Source organism: Takifugu rubripes, chromosome 3, assembly GCF_901000725.2.
Source record: "Takifugu rubripes chromosome 3, fTakRub1.2, whole genome shotgun sequence".
Taxonomy (NCBI): Eukaryota; Metazoa; Chordata; class Actinopteri; order Tetraodontiformes; family Tetraodontidae; genus Takifugu; species Takifugu rubripes.
Window position 1 is genome coordinate 14,450,813 of NC_042287.1, and position 22,440 is coordinate 14,473,252.

General features: G+C 44.6%; 1 protein-coding gene across 3 annotated transcripts in view; it reads left to right on the forward strand.

The window, feature by feature from the left end:
• The window catches only part of grm4 (glutamate receptor, metabotropic 4), a 106,786-nt gene that overhangs the window by 61,098 nt on the left and 23,248 nt on the right, over positions 1 to 22,440 (forward strand). For all 3 annotated transcript variants that reach the window (XM_029833691.1, XM_003963486.3, XM_029833692.1), the window contains one exon: positions 12,342 to 12,558. In XM_029833691.1, coding sequence (XP_029689551.1) covers positions 12,342 to 12,558 — 217 coding nt within the window. The remainder of the gene's footprint in view (positions 1 to 12,341; positions 12,559 to 22,440) is intronic.

Below are 22,440 nucleotides of genomic sequence, written 5' to 3' on the forward strand. Positions count from 1 at the left end.
GGCCTTTGGGTCAAAGGTTATTCCTGCAGGTTGCTCTCACACCATGTTTCCACCTGCAGGGAACTGCTAGAGAAGCAAATCAAGAGATAGAAAACCCCCCAGAATAACAGCAAAGACTTGGGATGCTGCCTGCTACTGTCTGCACAGAGCAGCATGGTGGCACCATTGTCAGCTCACAGTTAGGATGTCCACTTAGCTTTTATTCCGTCAAACTTTGAATCGTGACCTGAAAGGATTTCCCAGTATGCTTGAGCGTGAGGGACTGGAATAGAGGATTGCTGTTACATCTTCACGCCGCTCCCCGCTCATTGATTGAGTATTAATTATTAACATTTTCACATCAGAGTTCAAATTTGTCTGCACAGATTCTGGATCAGCCTAAAGGCCGAGTCTGGCCAACAGGAGCACAAGTTGAGTAATTAAATGAATGTAAATGTTACGAGGAGCGCACAGCTCGCGCTGAGGGATGCTTTTCCCAGTTTGTCTCACGTATTGATTAGAGAGTTGAGGAATTACAAGTGAGCTCATCAAAATGCCATAAAAACCGCACTTGAGGTATTTTCTCAGCATCAAATTACAGACGAGGTCAACTTTCTGGCCTGGAAATCTTCACCTCTCCCTTCATTTTTTATGAATTGAAATTGATTGGATGAAAAAGAGGTTTGCCTCTATTTTCAGTATGTGTTTAGCTCCAGCTTTTTCTTTTCACTCTCAAATATTAGTAGGTCATCGGAGTCACACATGCACATCACAGACTTGCCACCATGTGAGCACTATTTATAAAGCTCCCTGTGCACCAGTTGACTCTCCAGGGAGGTCATTAATTTGCCTCTCTGTCAGCGGTTTGGCCCAAAAAACTGCCCATCAACACGTGCACACACCTCTCCAGTAAAAGTATGGCCGTGCTTGCAGTGATGGGAACACATGAAAACAACCCATTTAGCATCAGAAGCAGCTGAGGGTCAGGTTTAGCTTTGAAGATTGTAGAATTTCATTTTCCTTTGATAAAAAGGCCCAACAACAAGATGGAGGGGAGACTCTGAAACAGTTGGCGACTCTGACAACCTCGGTTTGTTTCATGTGTTGCATCCAGCTCCAGCTACAGCGTATATCAGCGCACTTCAGGCGCAGGTTGACCCTTTGGCCTGCAGGAGTTTTCAATCCAGGTGGAGTGCTCCGCTGGCTGAGAGACGCTTAATGAACCATCCAGGAGGAGAAGGTTGTGCCCGTCAGAGCCGTCATCCCTCCTCTGCCTGACTCTCATTTACAGCCGCTGCTCAGGTGCTGTTTTGCTGAGCTATGGCATTTTCCCCTGAATTGGAAGGCAGTGGAGGTGCGACCAATTCATGTGGAGAAAGATGCAGCACTTGCTGCGACTTGCATGAAATAGAGGAGACTGTGCAGCTCGCAGAACTACTGCCGATGCCACAGACTCACATTTACCACGTTTGTTACGATCCACCCAATTTGTTCAATGAAACGAATGCTCTTCTGAAAGCTAACCTGGATAAATATAGCACATTATCCTGAAAACATTTCCCCTGATTTGTACATCCACTGGTCTGTAACACCAATATCTGGTCAATGGTTCTTTGTGGGAAGCTCCTGGAAGTGCATTAGATTCATTCACTCTTGATTTGTTCAGTATTGATCAGCCTGGATATGAATAGGAGAGTAAAAATCAGGGGACGGGTTTCTCCAATATCCATTAAAGATTTTTTTTGTTTCCAACAGAGGCTGATTCTTTGCACTCTATTCTTTGAATAGATTCTAGAGCTATAATTAGAATTTCTGTGCCTTTTGGTAGAACATTACGGGGTCTTTGGAGCATCAAAAGTGCACAAAAGTGTACTTCGCAGCTTTCAAGTCCATCAGATAAGTGCAAATAACCTGGACAAAGGGGAGTTCATTCGTGACACTTAACAAGCATATAAGTAGTCACTTATATTAATTATTATGCTGTGCTGCACCACTCGGGACGTAATAACAGTACTAAGCAAATTACTCGGTTTTCTCTGCTGTTAAATACAAAAACACGGGTGATTTCACTGTAAATAAATGAATTTATCTCTTTTGCATTCAAAGGTGCTTCCTAATCAGACATCAGACTCTTGCAGCAGCCTCATACCTGAGCTTAGCAAACAGCTAATGAGCTTGATGTGTGTAGCAAGTTCTTAAATGCACCTTTTTTTACCTCCAACATAGTAATTTTGAGTCACAGCTTCTTTTAAGCCTGCTGTAAACATGCCGTTTGCTGCCCAACAGACACTGAAGTTGCAGTGTAAGCAAAGGAGCCTCCATGCATGTTTGATGAGGTTGACACACCTCAGGTGACCTCATTACCAGCTCCTCTTGCATGGGAGGTTGATGACATCACTTAATTGCTGGACTGGAGAGAAATGGCTTAAATGTTTTCAAGTGCTGCCTGAAGTTCCTGCTGTCCGCTAACAGCCAAGGCCCGTCCTGTGTGCTATTCCCCTGCTGGAGCAGCTTTATTAACAGACACTCGCGCTTGCAGGGTGATAGCTCCATTTTCTGCTCTTTACCTCGACAACAACACTTGTTTACATGGTTCACTTGGGACGAGTCTTGTCTCCAAACCCCACCTTCAATTCTGCCTGGCTTTTCATTTTGTCCTCCTGAACAACACAATTGGGCACGGTTGGTCTTCCTGATGGACATTTGTCTTAATTCTTCCTTTTGTTACGACATTTCTATCCTGACTGTCTAAATCCTCCGGAGAAACGGAGGTGCTTTACTGATGTATTTTATGTGTTTATCCAGTTATAAAGGTAACATAATGGCTGACTGAGGCATGCTGGGAAGTTTAATGAATATAAATTCTTGCCAATAACCATTCTATCCATTAGACAAATAAAAGACACTGGATTATAATTATTTAGCTTATACAGTATTTGTGCATATCTAAATACCCTGGAAACAACATTTGAAGGGTGAACTGCATATGCTGAAATCTATTTTTTTTTTCAGAATAAGAGCCCTTAACTCTAAAATAATCTTCATTAGCAGCCCCCAGGGTCCGTCTACTCCAGCCCACATAGCTTAGCCTGCTATGCCCCCCCCCACCCCCCACCCCCCACTGTGAGCATGAAAATGAGGAAGTGGAGAACAGAGGATTGCAGAGTTATTTTGAGCAAATCTTGGAGCGAGGAGTGGGAGGAAGCATTTTTGGAACCTTCATGATCTAAACTGACAATTCTTGGATGTTTTATAAGATTGACAATTAGGTGTTTTTTTTAATTGGATTCTTTTAAACAAATTTGATTTCAGAATACACCCTCAGCCTGTCATTTATTAATAGAAATAAAAACCTTTTGCGATTAAAAAAAACAACTGTGTGGCAGAATAGATGGAAAGATTGATGCAGCTAAAGCTATCCTGGCTACAAAAGGCTTCTCTTGTTTAAAACCATCTGGTGAGGCAGACTTAAAGTAAATGCAACACAAAATAATGAGCATTTTATTTTGTGTCCATTATAAACCAATTTCGAAGCGTTCAAAAGTTGTAGAATGAGTCATTAATGAGCCTGCGGCTGAATGACGTTGAGTAAAATGGAATTTCTCCCTCCAGCCCCACAGGAATATAATAATTTACAATAATTTGCATGCTTGTTATGCATCAGTGAATAGAACAGGTTAAATAAGCTCCGTTTGACGGGAAACACTATAAATGAACCTATTTGGATGTGTAGAAAGGACCCAGACATTCCCCAGTCAGGTGAAGGTGTCTGTTCGGGAAAATGTGATTTGTGGCAAACTCATTATTTTTAATTAGCTCCGTCCTCTCGGTGCGTTATCACCAGCCGCCACGATAACGCGGCGGCGTGTTGTCCGGCGCGCATGTGCTGCAACGCTCATGGCTGCAGACAGCTGACTAGAAGGCCAAATACAACATTGTAATGAACTCAAATGGGCTGCGGTTCATTTAGGTCATGAATCAGAGATGCAAAAAAAAAGAAAAGGATTGGGGCTCATAATTATTCACAGGGGTTACGAACTGACCTCGGGGGAAAGAAACGTCGGCGGCGCAACATCGATGGTTTGAGCTCGAGCTGCTTCTGGTGCAGCTCCATCAAAAAAAACCCAAAAAAAAACAAAGCTGGAAGTGTCCATTGATGTGAAGCACTGAGGAGGCACAAACGTCTGCAAACCTCTGGTTCATGTGCAAACAACAGTTTGCGAGGACCGCTGACCTCGCCGCGCTTCTGCCACTTTTACGACCGGCTGAGATCGATGGGAGAATAGATGAATCTGACACGGCGTGCAAGGCTCGCCCCGAATCTTCCACCGAAATATTAAATCTATTCATATCCTCGGGCTCTGCAGAGAATTTCCCTTTTATCGTCGCTGATGTCTTTTTAAACAGTGCAGTCGAAAACGTACGCGGCCTATAGGGAGCGCGGGGAGAGGGAGGCAGATGATGAATACAAAAGAGATCTCATCCCCGTTAACTGCCAATAAATCCAGACATTTCATTATATTCCACATTTATTAATCAACTGTTATTAATCGTCGGGAGATCTCGTGTGAATCGGGGTTTTTACAGGCAAACTGAAAGAAAAGCAGAAACGTGGCTGCAGAAAATGGTGCTAGGAAGCAGATTCAAGAGGCGCGTTGGTTGCAGCTCGCTCAGAGTCTGCGGGGTGAAATCAGTCAAACCCAAATATATTCGGACTTAAAATCATCTTTCTTGAAAACCCCCAATGGTAAACAGGCCGACCGGGGCTCAGGCAGCAACTCGTTAATCACAAGTGTTGTTGGGTGGAGATCTCACCACATTTTTAGCCTTTAGTTACAACCATTTGCATGTGTAATGCAGGTAATAATTCAATTTGTAATGAGATAATTAATCACAGATGCGGCCGATCGTCACGGTTTAACACTTAGAACGAGAGACTCATGCAGGAAGAGCAAAGGGAGGGCGGAAAATAGGTGTGAGGGAATGTCAGAGGCGTAATTAAGATGCGCTTCTGCGGAGGTACAGTAAGAGGAACTGGGCGCCAGTCTGTGACAAATGACTCCGGGTGAAAAGAAGGAGGCCGTAAGCAGGAGAACGGGAAAGCTTTTATCCTGTATCTTCTGTTTCTGCAGGGATACAAAGATTTATGCAAACTATAACAATGTGGGAACAGCTTTGTGTGTGTGTGTGTGTGTGTGTGTGTGTGTGTGTGTGTGTGAGTACAGAGATTATTGAATAAATGGACAAAAACTGTTTTTTTTTACACCAGCTGACATGAAAGTATAAATCAGGCAGCAAAGGAAGCACTGGAGTACAGAAATGGCGTGTTGATGTGGTCTGAAAAGAAATAAAAATTCCCACTTTATGAATTCATCTTAGTGGTAACGTGATGCTTGTCAGAGACTGTGACACGTTTCTAAAACATAGATGGACGGGTGAGTCAGACAAGTGCACAGAAGCCACATTTATCACGGTGGGAAGTGGCCATTAGGCTGTAAACAGGACTCTCCCATTTAGGAAGTTCATCGTCTGAAATGTCAACAAGTGAGGGCTGAGAGGGACGACGCTATAATTTCAAAGTGCTTCCTGTGTCCTTTCAAAAGACGAACACGCCGTCTCTTTGGATCAAAGTGTTATTATGTTGTGATGATCTGTTTTTCTCTAGTTTTTGTTGGCTGACCTACACACCATGATCATCCAGCAATAGGTTAAAAAAATGTGCTTGTTATTTATTTTCATAGTGCAGCTTGACAGAGGACAAAATAATATGTTTTGATTCAAGTGTTCCTTTGTGGAATGAACAGATGTCACATTTTTCCTCAATTTTAATTATTTTTCGACGAGTCAACAGATTGGAATTGATATTTATTTTCTCACTAACCCAAAGCAAACAAACCTCCATCATTCTTGTCAGCGGAGGTTAGCAGCTCAAACAGCCATTTTTGAATGCAGCTTTAATGTCTTTGTTTTGCTTCTGAGGGAACAATTAATGCATCTTTTGGTCTTTTCTGTCTGGTTTCGGGTTCATCAATATCACGAACACAAAGACTGAGGCTCCGGTTTCCCAGGATGAGACAGGAAAGAGAAACGTTTCACTTTGTTATTGGAAGATTCTGATGATCTATATTCAAAATTATTGTGTGGGCGAATTCTTCTGTGTTTTAAACTGAATTTGAACTGTGTCCCATTGTAAAACCTGGCCCTTATTTCCAAGGGAAAGTGCTGTTAATAACAGACTCTACTTTCAACAGTCTGATACATTGAAGTGTGTTCAAAGGACAGTTCTACAGAAAAAATATGCTGCTGGATTTTTGGGGAGACACAGTTAAAAAAACCAAACAGGTTTTGTGAATTTATTCAACATTCTGGTGCTGGAACAGATGAAAACACAGGAAGAAGCCTGTCAGCATCTATAGAGGGAATGGTTTTAAACACTGACCACTGAAAACATGGATTTAGAGACGCCTCCCAGGAAAGCAGAAAATCAGCTGGAGCGGCACATTGTTGACCATATTAATCCCAGGAAAAATGAGTTAGAAGATCTGGTGCATTTTATGATTCAGCAGAATACATCTGCACTTTGGAACAATCAAACGCTGATGCTCCGTATGTTGGCTTTAACCGTTCCTTTACAAGCCCTCAGAGCACAGTCATTTGGAGAAAGCAACACTGAGGAACTGAGCTACACCTGGGGGTCCTGGAGACTCTTGAGCTACACCTGAGCGTCCTGGAGACTCCTGAGCTATACCTGGGGGTCCTGGAGACTCTTGAGCTACACCTGGGGGTCCTGGAGACTCTTGAGCTACACCTGAGCGTCCTGGAGACTCCTGAGCTATACCTGGGGGTCCTGGAGACTCTTGAGCTATACCTGAGGGTCCTGGAGAATCTTGAGCTATACCTGGGGGTCCTGGAGGCTCTTGAGCTATACCTGAGGGTCCTGGAGAATCGTGAGCTATACCTGGGGGTCCTGGAGACTCTTGAGCTATACCTGGGGGTCCTGGAGACTCCTGAGGGTCCTGGAGAATCTTGAGCTATACCTGGGGGTCCTAGAGAATCTTGAGCTAAACCTGGGGGTCCTGCACAATCTTGAGCTATATGGGCGGGTCCTGGAGAATCTTGAGCTATACCTGGGGCTCCTGGAGAATCTTGAGCTATACCTGGGGCTCCTGGAGACTCTTGAGCTATACCTGGGGGTCCTGGAGAATCTTGAGCTATACCTGGGGGTCCTGGAGACTCTTGAGCTACACCTGGGGGTCCTGGAGACTCTTGAGCTACACCTGAGCGTCCTGGAGACTCCTGAGCTATACCTGGGGGTCCTGGAGACTCTTGAGCTACACCTGGGGGTCCTGGAGACTCTTGAGCTACACCTGAGCGTCCTGGAGACTCCTGAGCTATATCTGGGGGTCCTGGAGACTCTTGAGCTATACCTGAGGGTCCTGGAGAATCTTGAGCTATACCTGGGGGTCCTGGAGGCTCTTGAGCTATACCTGAGGGTCCTGGAGAATCGTGAGCTATACCTGGGGGTCCTGGAGACTCTTGAGCTATACCTGGGGGTCCTGGAGACTCCTGAGGGTCCTGGAGAATCTTGAGCTATACCTGGGGGTCCTAGAGAATCTTGAGCTATACCTGGGGCTCCTGGAGAATCTTGAGCTATACCTGGGGCTCCTGGAGAATCTTGAGCTATACCTGGGGCTCCTGGAGACTCTTGAGCTATACCTGGGGGTCCTGGAGACTCTTGAGCTATACCTGGGGGTCCTGGAGACTCCTGAGCTAAACGGGTGGGTCCTGGAGAATCTTGAGCTATACCTGGGGGTCCTGGAGAATCTTGAGCTAAACCTGGGGGTCCTGGAGAATCTTGAGCTATACCTGGTGGTCCTGGAGAATCTTGAGCTAAACCTGGGGGTCCTGGAGAATCTTTAGCTATACCTGGGGGTCCTGGAGAATCTTTAGCTATACGGGTGGGTCCTGGAGAATCTTGAGCTATACCTGGGGGTCCTGGAGAATCTTTAGCTAAACCAGGGGGTCCTGGAGAATTCTGGGCTAAAACTTTGGGTCCTGGACAGTGACAGGAAACGCTGACATGAAGACAAAAATGAGCGGCTGCACGTAGAAGTGAAGGGAGCTGCTGTCAAGAATTTAAAGCTGCAAAAGTGGTTTAAAGCTGCTGGTTGGCCCGATGTGATTTATTGCGCCATTACAAACAGTGGCACCTTCCAAACATAATCATCTTAATTAAGTGGTGACTAAACAACAAGCACAACGAGCACTTTCCTCAAACTCAGAGGAAAGAGACGTCATATGTTACCTGCTCTTTGCTGTGTGTTCATTACTCTGCACCGTCCAACTCAGCGCAGGCAAAATATTTTCATTTATGAATATATTAATGTCCGTTTATTTAAAGCATCTAAGGGCATACATTAAAGAGCTTGTTAGTCCTGAGCAAACACCAGTAATGTGTGTATTATTAATTACCACATAAAAGCTGCTCTCAAGAATGATCTGGGTATTTTTGTTTTAACATGAGGCCACTGCATTATCAAAGTAAACTGGATCAGTATCAAACATCAAGATAAACCATGACCTAGGAAAAGTGAAAAATTCTACTGTAGCTTCTGATTACAGTCACCAAATATTCATAGGCTGAAATTTTGGTTGAAAAATGCAGGAAGTACAGAGCAGATCTGCGTTGTTACTGGCTGTCAGCCTGGACAACATCCAGTGTTTTACTGAGCTACTTCATAAAATAATAAAGACTAATTAGAAGAGAGCCTGAATGTTGACTGCTTGCCTGTTTGGGAAAGTGAGACCTAGCAGCTGTTAGCATGACTGCCTCACTTTCAGTCGCTGTGTGATAGCTTTAGCTCATGTCAGACAGACCCCTGGCCAAGCCCCGCCCATATTGTGGGCGTGTCAAGTTCACCATCAGTAATTATCTTGATGGAATTTCTTTGTTTTTCAGAAAGAAACTCATTACACAGACTTCACAATACCGTTGCTGCACTTTCCTGTGCACTATGCATGGCCGTGTGATGTATTTGATGAAAGCTTTTCATTTTTCCTCTCCAACAAACAGTACAGATGCAGAATGTTTCCCTGCAGTTCTAATGAGCTCCATTACTCCTGAACTGATGTGGTGCCAAATGAGCTCGCTGAATTTTTAAAAGGGCACAGTTATTTAAAGCAAGTGGTCTGAACTTTAAATCTGCATCAAAATTTTGCTTCAAACTGACATCACACCAATTAAGCTTTTTCCCCCACGCCCATTAGCAACGAAGTGGATTGTTCGGATGCAGATTACAGCGGTTTGGCTAGATTTTGTGGGAGGGCAATCTATCGGTATGGTGCGTTTGAAGAGACGGGGGTGGCAAAAGGGCTAACGCCACAGGACAGGAGTAAAATGCAACATTTAATAAAACAAAAAGATTTTTGAACCTCCAAGTAGGAGTTTAATTATAGCATGCAGGTGCTAATACATGGAGCCATCTCGAATGAAATTACGCTGTAGTTTTTAGACGCCAAGATTATAGGTGGAAATCACGGAAGGGAAAGGAGGGCCCTGACCCTCCCTCAATCCTGGGGAGCCACATAATTTCCCCCAATATTCACAGTACTGTTGTGTGTAGCTGGAATTAAATAACACTCTAATATGCCCGCCAAACAAACAAACACGTGTTAATTCTAGATTTAATCTGGAAAAGTCATATCACCATGTCCTCCCCGCCACCCCTTCAATCACCATGGTTTGATGCACGGTGCCCCTCCGCGCATGAGGAAGGAAAGAGAGTGATTCTCTTGGTTCAGCAACATATAAAAACAATGCACAAAGTGGCCAAATAACATAATCAAATCACAGTATTTTGGATTCAATGAAGAAATGAAAGTCTAATCCACAGAGCAGCATCGTGGTGTAGTGGTTAGCAGCGTCACAGAGCGAAGGACCCCCGTGCGAGCCCCCACGAGGGACCGTGTAAAACTGTTTAACTTTCAATTATTCTAAATAGACTAAAAATAGAAATGTATGTTTCCCTCCAACCCTGGTATGTTGTGAAGATTTTGCTAAACAGTTTGATGGAAGTTTGGTGTGCCCCTCCATAATTCCAGTGAAGAGACTGTCCTCTTTATTCTCTCTCTCACTATTTTTTCCTCCCACATCTCTCTTTTGATTGTGCAGAAGGAGATCAGACGAGGACTTAACTAGGACTTTAATTTCTCGAGTCAAAGCTAAGAACTGACTGCGTTGTATTAAAGAAAAAAACTATCACTGTAGCCCAGTGAGCAAGAAATCTCAGCAACACGCCTGATAAGCTCCGCCGGCTCCGGCTGTTGACAGAATGCTGAAATTGTACGATTGTTGCAGCAGCAAAACAGCAAAAAGCCCTTATGTGGAAAAAAAGAACGGTCTAGCTAGAACTATCTTTGCCTCCCTTCAAAAAAGACACATGACAGACTCAGCACAAAACAAAGAGAAAAAGCAATTTAAAGTCAGTGATAAAGGCTAAAACTAACACCTTTTTTTAGCCAAATTTGTCTGCATGACAGAAAAAATACATATGTTGACCTCTTAATAAAACATTTACTACACTGACACAGCAACGACAACTGATCCAAGAAAAATATTGCTAATTTTATATTTTGAGGCATAACCAAAGCTTTTACATTCAACAGGAATGAAAAAAAATAATGAAGGTGTAGAACTGTGTGTGTAAGTTAGTCACATAACAGAAAATAATGAGGTTAATAATGTTAATTGTGTTGCTAACTTCTGAAAAGATATACAAGTCGAGTGCGTATAGCCCCTGTCAGCTTTGTCTAAGGTGTTCCAAAGGATTTTTATGTGCTAAGATATTCTGAATTGAGGCGTCATCAACACCTCAAAAACAAGTTCTCACAAAGGTTTTATTTCAGTTCGAGCTGCTTGCTCCTCCCTCGTGACGTCAATGAAGTGTGAAAGAAGAAAAGAAAGTTAACACGTCTGCTGCTTCGAGGTGGGAGGGAGGGACAGGTGTATGTGAAGTTCTGCTTCACAGATGGCGTCACCGAGTTAGCAAAGTTAAGCTGTTATCAGCAGGCGCAAAGTCATCGAGTTCGATGATGGCACCAAGCACAAAGCCTGTCAACATGAAAGGAGAAGATGACAACCTGCCGAGGCCGACGTCTGTCAGCGCCCCCAGTCGGTGAAACGAGTGCCTGCGTCTGCCGCTCGATTCAGAGCGAGACACGAGGAAAACAGGCGGCGGGGCGAGTCCATCCGAGAGTGCCATTAATGCGTATGACTGTTTCTGCCCTTTGTCTTCTCTGAGAGGGAATGGATTTAATGAGGTTGCCTGTGACTGAAGTGGTTGCTGTATCAGTCCTCCACTGGAGCACAGGCCAAAAAATAATACAAAAACACAGCACAAGCGGGCAGCTCTGCACAATCATTCATTACAAGTCGTGCACTGACTGCCGCTGCCACCCCCTGTGCTGGATTTGCTCGTTGGACCCATGTGGGAGAAGAAAGGAAACCTCAGTGATGGGTTACATGACTTGCTGTGACCTCTGAGGTCACGGGTACAGACTGAGCAGCTGGGATCCTGACAGTCTGCAGCGACTCGCAGGAAGTACAGCGATCAGCGCAGCGTTACGGCCGACTACACCAGAAACCCCCGCCGTCAGGCAGAGAGGGCAGGAGGACTTATTTCATCTGCAGGAAAAAAAGCTTTTCCAACAGGATCACAAGTGTGCCCGCATTTGAAAGAGAGCCATGTGAGTAAGTGGATGCAGTCAAATCTGGACAGTTGACCGAGATCACGGACGCCGCGATGAAAATAAAGCTGGAGCAACTCGAGCGAGCAAAAGTTGAGATTGGTTTCCCTGCCGCTGCATCTGAGCGACTTCTGTTGCGAAATCCAAAGCTAGAACGAAGCCCAGCTTTAATAACACCACCGTGTGCCCTCCACGGGGGCCGTATTACACACACAGCAGGGGGCCATTGGAAAGAAATTAATGAAAAACAATGAATATTAAAGCAGAAAAAAAAGTAAAATAACCACCCTTTGGTCCCTGAGAAGAATGCAGAGAGTTCCCTTTCTGCTCGTGTGTGTGTGCTTCTCACGTGTCAGTGACAAGTGTGACTCTGTGAACAGATTCCTGTTGCTGGTGCAGAAAATAGTTCTGATGAGGTATTGTCGCCAAGCCTGTGATCGTCAGGGCTATTTAAAGCCACAGCAAGCCAAGTGGAGTTTGGAGCCGGTCGGGGAACAGTTGGGGATTCGGCAGATGTTCGATCTTTTATGAAAATGAAGAAATCGCAATTTTCCTGTTTGATTCTGAATAAATGAGCTGTTCTGTGCGTGACCGGGCTCGTTTTTCCTGTCTCGTAGATTCCTCAGGTGAGCTATGCCTCCACGGCCCCGGAGCTCAGCGACAACACCCGCTACGACTTCTTCTCCCGGGTGGTGCCCCCGGACACGTACCAGGCCCAGGCCATGGTGGACATCGTCAAAGCCATGCGCTGGAACTACGTCTCCACTGTGGCTTCAGAGGGAAACTACGGAGAGAGCGGCGTGGACGCCTTCATCCAGAAGTCCCGAGAAGACGGTGAGTGCCTAGTTTCTTGTCCAATTATTTCACGAAATTGGTTCGAGTCGATGTGTCTTAGTGGTTTTGTCATGTGACTGGAGCCCAGAAGGAGGATTGGCTGCTATTATTAGATTTGAAAAATAAATAAATAAAAATGGAACTGCTGGAAAGTCTTAAGCGTTTCAGTAATGAGCAGTTCCTGGAAAATTATTGCTACAATTATTGCTGCTGCTCCTAAAAACTTGCTAATGCTGATACTTTTGTTGAAACGGGAGTTGTCTCCACAAAGAGGCCAGTCCTAGTTCTGTCCAAAAAATTCAATATAGTCACCGATTAGCATCTTTACTGCACACAATGTGCCGAGAACACGTCACATTTCTGTCTGCAATTAAAGAGACTCCAGAAGCCACTGGTCAAACACCAACAACATTAGTTCAACCAAGACCTTCTTCACCTTGAGGGAGAGGAGCCCTCCCAATCGTGCTGTAGCTGGAGAATCCCCACAGAGGGACAAAGTGAGCCTTTAGGAGGAGGGAATCGATCCGGAGACAGGAAAACCAGTGGGAGAAAAGTGAGCACCGCACGGTGGTGACAGTGCAGGCTTATTGGCACAGGAAACTGTGGCACGCGCTCTGTCTGACCCTCGACTCTGTCCGCAGCAGCGTGTAATGACTACTGACATGTCCAGCACTCTTTCTGCCACAGAGACCCTCTCTCTGCTGCCAGCTCTAAGCTGCCGGCCGTCTCGAGTCGGCTTGAAAAAGCTCGAGCTGCAGATTAGCCCCACAGAGCCCGAGTCTGTCCTAACAATCCTTGCACGGGGAAACCACGACCCACTGGCAAATCCCCCCCTTATAAAGGTGTTCAATGTTAATTAAGGCTTAACCTTGCTCATAAATTTAAATATTTTAGCATGGAATTTTAGTCCTTACAAAACCCAAGGTCCCCAAAAAGAACAGAGGAAACAGAGGAGAGCGAGAGAGGACCACGGGGTACTCCGGGTTCATGTAAAGGCCAGTGTCCATTACCTGTGTGGACAGAAAATACCTTTTAATGTAATGACACGTATGTAATGACAAAGATCCTCTCTGTCCTAACATCAGCTGTTAGCCTCTGATGCTAACGATCTCCGCTAGAATAAAAAGTCTACTTGGTCAAAGTTATCAGTGAACTGCTCCATGCATTCATCCGTGAGTATTCATATAAGCATGTCTATAGGTTGGAATATCTTGATATTGTGTGACCTCACACAGGTCAGACAGGTGCCAGTCTGTCCATCCCAACTGTTCATTAAATCAGGCCTGGGCTGAATAACTGAGACGAGCAGCTTCAGGCGTGCAAACCTCCACCTTTCATCCATCTCTGTTCACTGCAGCCGCACAGCTCTTATACTCACAGAGACATTTGCATTGTTGTTGGCGCTTCATTCTCTGACACGGCTCTCGAGATCACACGTGTAGAGTGATTAGCATGCGGGGGAAGAACAAGACGAGCTTAGAATGGGGAACACGTTGGCTGATGTCAGAGCTCCAAAAGGAGCTACAAGTGCCTCTCCACCGTTTCCTTGGAAGATTTGGCTAAAATTGAAGGGTGCGAAGCGTTAACGTCAGCACGGTTTTGCTCAGTTAACTGATTTAAAAGGGATTTCCGCCCTGACAGATGAGCTGCGCATGTGGGCAGTTACGTTGATGGTGGGCCCTCCTTGCAGCTCAGCAGCTCGTTCTTTTGTTTTTTCACTGCCTTTCAATGATCAAGCAAACATCAAACGGTTGAATCCCAACACCAGCTGCTTTAAATGTGGCTGGGTTCTTAAGCAGCTCCTCACCTTTCTGCTCCATGTGGTTAAAAGGCCTAAGAATCAATTTCCTTTCCTTGAGTCCAGGCTGTTAGTGGAGGTTCAGTCTGAATGGAACTGCAGGTATTTGGCTGCTAAATGTGCACTTTGATCCAATATGACCAAACATGAGAAGCCAGAGCCAAACTCAACAGTGTGCAGGGCCGTGGACATTTTCTTTAATATTACTAACCTGTCTTTTATTTGGCAACGCGGGTCAAAAAAACTGTAAATGAATTCTGTCACCAGTCCCAGACTTACAATTTTAATTCTATTCAGTAATCTAGGCTCTCGATCACTTCTTTTCACTGTTATTCATTTTAATGTTAGTCATAACGTTACTCATAAAGCTTTGAATCATACATAAATCAGGAGGCTGTTGCTGTGAGTCAGCGTAGCTGCTCGTGAGAAATGCAGCAGTGGTTGAAAACAGTGAAAATTTCAATTTTGGCATCTAAAGAAGCCAGAAAATCAGGTTAAGGGATTTATATCACTGTGGACACTAAAGATAAGAAGCTAAAGGAGATGCTAGCTCAGACCAGCTGTTCTCACCATCATCAACGTATAGATTCATAATTTTACTTTTTCTTGCGTTATTTTTCATTTCCACTCTAATGTTGTATAGCTGAGGGATGAATGCTAAATGTATTTGCTTTGTGAATATGTTCCTCTGAATATCTGAGTGCAAAATCACATTTATCTTTTAGTCATTTCTTCGGGGGCTGTTGGTGGAGCTGCTGAGCCGTTCCATCAGATCCTGCTGGCAGCAGAATATGATCTTATTTGATCCAGACTCACTGTCCTCTCAAGTGGAAACATAATTAAGTTGGACACTGGCTCTCAGATTGGATCTGGCTGGACCCGAAAATCTGCAACATGGAGCAGCGCCGGCTCGACACTGGGACACGTCGATATCTCACGGGGTGGGTTCAAATAAGGTTTTGTGAGGGCCAGCGTGGGCCTGGGATGCAAAGTCGAGGACAATAGGGACAAATGCAAAGGACTGACACATTCCATTTTCACCACCCTTGTCTTTTGGAGATGAAGTGGAGGAGATTAGGGTATCTTCGGATAATGATGACAGACACGCTCCTCTAAATGCAACAGTTTCTACAGCCAGCAGTAAAAATGTGCAGCTGGGAACGCTCACGCTCAAAGAAAAAGACTGAATTCTCATAACCCAAATAGTTACAGCCGACTCCACCAGACAGGTACAAGAGCAGCGAGTGTTTGTTACCATCGATTCTTCAGCATCCACAACTTTAAAGGTTGGATATTTAATCCATATTAAGGCTGCACAGCATTGTTATTTTCATTATCTTGTTAATCTACTGATAATTATCATCAGTCCTTAAGATGTCAAAAGGTTCCCATTTTTATCCACCAAACCAACCAAAAGAAGACTATTCGTCAGTTTCAGTTCTCTCTCTTGGTGAAACCGCAGCACGTTCCCAGTTCCACACGATCCCAAATCAAACATCCTTCATCTTCTCTTCACGTCGCTGTAATCTGGGTCACGGTCGGTACTGCGCTCTTCAGGTGAGAGCTATTCTTGCGGATTCTCTCCAGCGCTACCCACTGCGCTACCCACTGTGCCACCGTGCTGCCCACGGCTCCATCGCTGCCCGTGGCGGCGCAGCAGCGCTGCTGCAGGGTTGCACGTTGGGCGAGCTGCTCTCTCTGCCCTCCTTTGACTGCTAATCTCACCGCGCTCCTCATCTCAACCTGGCCCTTTTCTCCTGCCATTTACTGTAGGCTCTTTACCCTGGAACACCTTCTGGCCTTTAAACCTCATCTGTTCATAACTGGTCATTTTCAAAGAAAGGTCAGGACCATTAGACTTCAATAACATTGGGGGTTGTGTTTTTTGTTGACTGTTTCCATGTCTGTAATTCATACCTAATTCAAACCTTCTGAACATATTATGCCGCACCGATAAGCCAAAGCAGGAAAGAACGCTCTGAAAAACGATGTTATGTAATCAGGGTTTTATTTTAACCCCTCATTTCCACTGACAGCGGACGATAAATTCTCTGCAGTGCAGAAGAGAAAAGAGTCATAAATGCTTATGCAAGCGGCCCATCGTGAAACAGTTTGCGTTCCTCTCTGCAGTGTGTCAGTGCCGGGAATATGAAACTCTGGAAAAGGGCGAGAGTCAGGAACGGCCTTGACATCATCACATAAACGCATCACGAGCTGCAGAACTGCTTCAGCCGTCTTATCACTATGAAACCAGATTAGAGGCGGATTCGGGAACCGGATTTCAAAATAAAATTCGGGGTTATTGCTAGTGACATGTGAGCCTGCTTTGATGCAACCATAATTTCTCCTGTTTCCACGTGTTTGAAGCTTTTGTGCCCCCAGCGTCCTTATTAGAGCGAAGGGTCCTTCCCAGTAATGGAGGCTGACACGCCGTGTCATTTCACCCTCACCTGGTGCTTTCTATTTTTTCTTCTTCTTCCCCTCTTTTTGTGTGTAATTAAATCATTGAGAGGATTTTAAGCTGTCAAGTGCAGCCTTTTCAAAATCAAAGTAGACATTCTATAAATTGAAACAACAAATAAATCCATACCTCCGGTTTTCCTAAATCTGCTCGTCAGGTGACGGTAAGGAGGAGGGTGAGGAGAGGCTCAGTGACACACGGATGACAAGGAGATTATGCAAATGTTGGGAGTGAGCGATGCGCACCGCCTTTTTTTGTCATGAGGGAAGTGTCAGGACGAATGATTCGAACACTCATTAACCTGAAACGTCTGGTGAAGCTGTCTGAGGGGGAACGTTTAGTGTTTCTAATGTTTGGTGGGGCCACCAACAGGACGCTAGCTTTCCTGGGAAGCAATTTCACCTCATGAGCTTGAGACCCAATGCATTGTGGGAGATATAATTACGGTATTGGAGGTTATGCAGTTATATGCACTTAGTGTCAAATACCCTTTACTGGTCTAATTAACTGAGAATTAGAAAAAAAAAAACACTAAAGAAGAGAGAAAAGAAAGGAGGGAAGAGGTCACATCCCTTTGGGACCACGTGTCAGACACAGGAAATCCCTGTCAGACAAGGCCAGACAGCTACGCTCCTCCTTCAAGCCTCATTGAGTCCTGATGGACGGCGCGTTGGGCTTCTGATGGTTAAAGGAGACACTAGTTGGACCACCTGTGTCTCCACCTGTGCCTCCTCTCATTTTTCATACTCGTCGTGAACAGCAGCAAGACAATCGGCCGTGGCTGCTGAGCCAGGCTGGAAACGCAGTTTCTTTTAAAAAAATAAATAAATAAAAAGCGGAATGCAAAATAACAAAAGATTACGTTCAATCATTAACGTGCACCAAAAGGGAAGCTGATCTTTGATCATGAGGAGAGGCTACTGTCTCTTGGTAAATTCCCTGAATGATATTTCCATTATTTTGGGCCTCACCCACAGCCTGGATTTAAATGCAAACTGCGCAGGAGATCATTTACATTCCTGATGACACCTTGGCGCCCCTCCTGCTGGGTCCACAACTTTGCCGAAGATGCTGATTTAATAAAAAACGGATGTTGCCTGTCATGCCTCAGATCCTGAAGCTGGAAAAACATTTTGAGGCTGCATATTTTTGCACCCCAGGCAGAAATCTAGAAGCGCGAGGGCGACGGAAGGATGCTTTGTTGTAAAAACAAACCACTTCTCATGTTTTCAGGCATGTCTCCATTAAAATCAATCACATTTAATTAATACCAATCAAGTGTAATGCGAATTTAGACTAACGCTCATAAACCGCCGTGACGATGACGTCTCGACTCAGTGGCTTGGCTTCTATTTCTAAATTCCTCAATTACACATGTAATAACTTTGGCTTTGCTTTATTACTGCTCCACGTTCCACTGCCCCCCTCTCCTGTGTTTGGCACGTGGCTCCATATCTTCAATTTAACTCACTCAAAATGTGATTTGGGGGGTGAGGAATGGGAATACTGACCCCTTTAAAGACACAAAACATACTTTTAATCGCATTTTCCACAGTGATTTCACCAATGAAAGAAAAGGTCCTTGGCTCAGGCCCCCAATGATCAGATTTTTCGAATGCAGTCAAATCAACTGTGTTTGCAGCGAGACCCTCAGCCGAGCCCACCCCCGATCAGACAGCAGCAGTATTGTTTGTTTGCCCTGATGAGGAGAAGTGCTAAATGTTTAACAGCGTTTTAATCTTAAGGGTTTTCCTGCGTGCATCCTCATTAGGAAGAGGAAAGTCCCACCGTCGTCAAGCGGGTAAATTTACCACAGCGCAGAAAAGCTAATTTCACAGCGCTTAGAGGCCCAGGCTTGATTTATAAATCATTTCTGCTGAGGAGGAAACTATCATTCAGTCGGTTTGGAATCTAATTTATAGCTACCCCAGAACATATTTTCGGAAACTGGAAACCGAATAAGAACCCGCTCTTCAGAAAAAGCAGTCAATAATAAAATGGGCTATTCTCTCTTTGAAAATATGAAAACCCATTTGCATTTTTTCTGATTATGAAGGGTGTATCCACAGGTTGGGGTGGTGCGTCTGTGTTGGAGAAGACATAATGTGATAGGTTGCATTTGCTTGAAAATGGGGCATTGTTGGGTTCCCAGCAGAGGCGGCGGAGCTCGAATGACACCTCCTAAGGTGAGATCATTGGAGTCAAAAAGCAGGCTTATAGTTTCAGCTGTATTTCGAGGCTTAGCTTTGAAGACGCGGCTCTGCAGAACACGTTTTGGTCTCCTGCTCTTTTTAAAGCGCTAATTCACACATTTTCCTCCTGCACGTATAAAAAAGAATGCAACGTCGGCTCCTCCTTACCTTCGCCTCCATGAGCTTCACTGCACCGTGGAGATAAATAAACCGGGTCCATTTCCATCAAAGACTTACAGCGAGCTGATATCAGAGAGCAGAGTTGCTGACAAATGTAATACCAGGCCCGGTTGCCATTTGGCTTAAGAAAATAGCCGTGTCAACAAAACCCCCCAGTTGATCCATCAACTTTAAGGCCAGAGTGTAAGTGCACTTTCACCCTGTTGTGTTCTAATGTGCACTTTCACAACCCGTTTGTGGACACATCAATATAAGCGCGAGAGGATAAATGTGTATTTTAGCAACTTCAGATTAGACCCATGCTGAGGTTATGGCGCTCAATAGACCCGAGTTCAACGGCGGCACGGCTCCTTCATCGCTCCCTTTTTAAATCAAACGCCACTATCGTCCATGTGGGGAGTTTCCAAACTTTAGAAACTGCCAGATTCTTTATCACAAAAGAAGTTCACTGGAAAAGTAAATAAAACTCGCACAACGGGTGGGTTCCGTTTGCTGGGCAGGGTGGGAGGTGATTAAAGGGTTCCATTTGTTGCAGTGAGAACACGAATATTGGTGATTATTTGCTGAAGCTCCTCTGAACAGAAGTGGTAGCATACACCCAGAAGAGACTGATAGTAACTTCACAGTAGTCTGCGGTCTAATCCGAGCTCATTTCACACATCACTATGCAGATTTCTTTCTTATTAACATCACAGCATCTCTCCAATGGTGCGCTTTAAGCCCATTTTAAAAGACTGCACAGCATGCTAAGAAATTGCTTTCTATCATCTGGTCTCATCTCCAAACCTTCACATCAGTCAACAGCAGCTGGCAGTTTGTTGCATTATCTGACGGCTGATCGCAGCCAAGCAGCTCGACTTTTTGATTTTGTTCTTTCTCCTGTTTACCAGAAGGACAAAGTCGACGTTTAGGAGCAGCCGAGAACGCAGGAAAAGCCCTTAACTTGGTGGTTGCAAATCTATTTGGTTTTAATGATTCCGAACTGGCATTCTTATTTTGCCGACTCACAATGAGGTATTCATACATGTTTGAAATGACCCCCCCCCAGTGAACAAATAAAACAGCCGACAGCCCATAAACACCATGTGTTTATAGTGAAACGTAGTTCCTGGAAGCCAAATGCTTCAGTTTATATTGTGATTCACAACGTGCTGTTAAACCTTTCAGATTTGGCTAAATGCCTCTTTGGGGTATATATTGTAGACATTGAGCTTAATTTCCAGCCGAGCTTTATCATCATCTAACCACAGTCAATCTGTGGAGTGGCTGAAAATGGACTCAGAGGGCCTTTTGTTGATGCTTATTTGAATTAATCAGGGCTCAAATGACTTTTATCCACTAATGGCTCCATGTTCATACCTTTTATTGCCCTGAAATATCTGTTTACCTCATATTAGTGAATATGGTAATGCAACACACACTGGCCAGACATAAACGACGATAGTGTTAATCTCACACTCTCACACACGCACACACACACACACGCACACACGCGCACACACACACACACACACACACACACACACACACACACACACACACACACACACACACACACACACACACACACACACACACACACACACACACACTATGACAGAATGACATTTGAGCAATTTGAAGCTGAGAATAGAAAAATTAAGGGCCAGTTTGAGGTTGAATGGCTGAGCTCAATACTCTGTCAATCTGGGTGGTTGAGTATGAGTGATTAAAAGAAAATAAATTAGCCTCTTCAGCTGCAGAAGGACGACGCCAACAGCAGATTGTTGATATGTGAGAGTAGGAAGTTGGCTCTCGACAGCCTCACTTTAAACCACCGCTCTTGTGAGGATGAATACAAATTTAAATTTGAACCATCCTCATATTACAGAGGCTGATGAAAGTTGGAAGTTTTGGGCGTCTTTGTGGCTCAGCAGGCTATAATAATTATTAATGGAGATTATATTGTAATTGATGCCGTGGGGAGGAAATTATTTTTTCTTCATCCCCTCAGCTGAGCTGAGAGCCCAGAGTCAGAACACGGCCTAGGGGACTGCATGCGGGGGAGATTTAATGCCCAGCTCCAGAACACTTCAGCTCTGTGATTTGTTGGAACATGGGGGACCGAACCTGGTCCCCTTCTGTTCGGGGTCAGGATGGAGACCCTTCTCCATCCCCCATTATTCCACTGTCATTGCCTTGCAGCTACGTTTTGGAAGGAGAGAAAAATGGCTGATGTAAAAATTCCTAATGAACATGATTCATGCGGTTTGAATGACCCATTTGCTATAAATCCTTGGAAAAACATTTACTGAATCAACAGGGGATGTGATTTATCTCAGTGAGGATGCGGCTGAACATGGGCGGGTTTACTAATAGTCAAACGCAGCAGACATTGATCACATGGTGTATTCAGGGGGGTTATCACTTTAACTGTCCCTACAAGATTCCCAAAGATACAGAGTCGAAACAAAGATGGCAAAACACTGAATGATGTGAAGCAAAATTCGCTTGTGGGGGGGGACGGGTGTCCTTCGAGGCGGTTTGAACATGCGTTGCACGGTCCGCTGAATGAATCTGCATGTGTTTTACAGTGGGTTATATAACTGCACCTTCACACCCACCTGGGTGGATTCTGTGTCTGCTCCTGAGAACAGAGGCTGCGCTCCTATCAGCTGCAGTGGCAGGGAATATTTAATGTCTCCGATGGCACCATTTCTCCCACGGGTGTCAAATGAGACGGAATATTAGTGCTGTGAACTACGAGGAAGAGCAGAGACCGGAGCTCGTGATGGAAGACAAGAGGCAGGCCCGCGAGCAGCTGATATTTTTAGAGGCGATGTTTAAATATTGAAGTGTTACAGAATCAGTGTTTAGAGAGGGGGAAAAAAAGAACCTCAACTGCCGAGAACTTATTAGCTTTAACACAGACTGCAAAAAGTAAGTGGGAAAATGACCAAGCAGGAAAATTAGTCCTCTTTTATCATTTTGAGCTCCAAAACATTGTGGTTTATTATAGACACATCGATTCATCCAGATGTCTGATTATTTAACAAATTATGCTTCCAAACCAAAGACCAATGTGTTGTTGCTCAGAGTTGCGACACACTTACAGCAAAATAAATCTACTTCTAAAAAAAAACCCGTAAATAATAATAAATCTACCCCACCTTTTGTGTTACGCTGTCTCTTGGATGGCAGAAATACTGGAAACCACGGGACTTTAATCAGGATTGCACGTTTTGATGCCAATTTGCAGTCGTGGAGGCTGA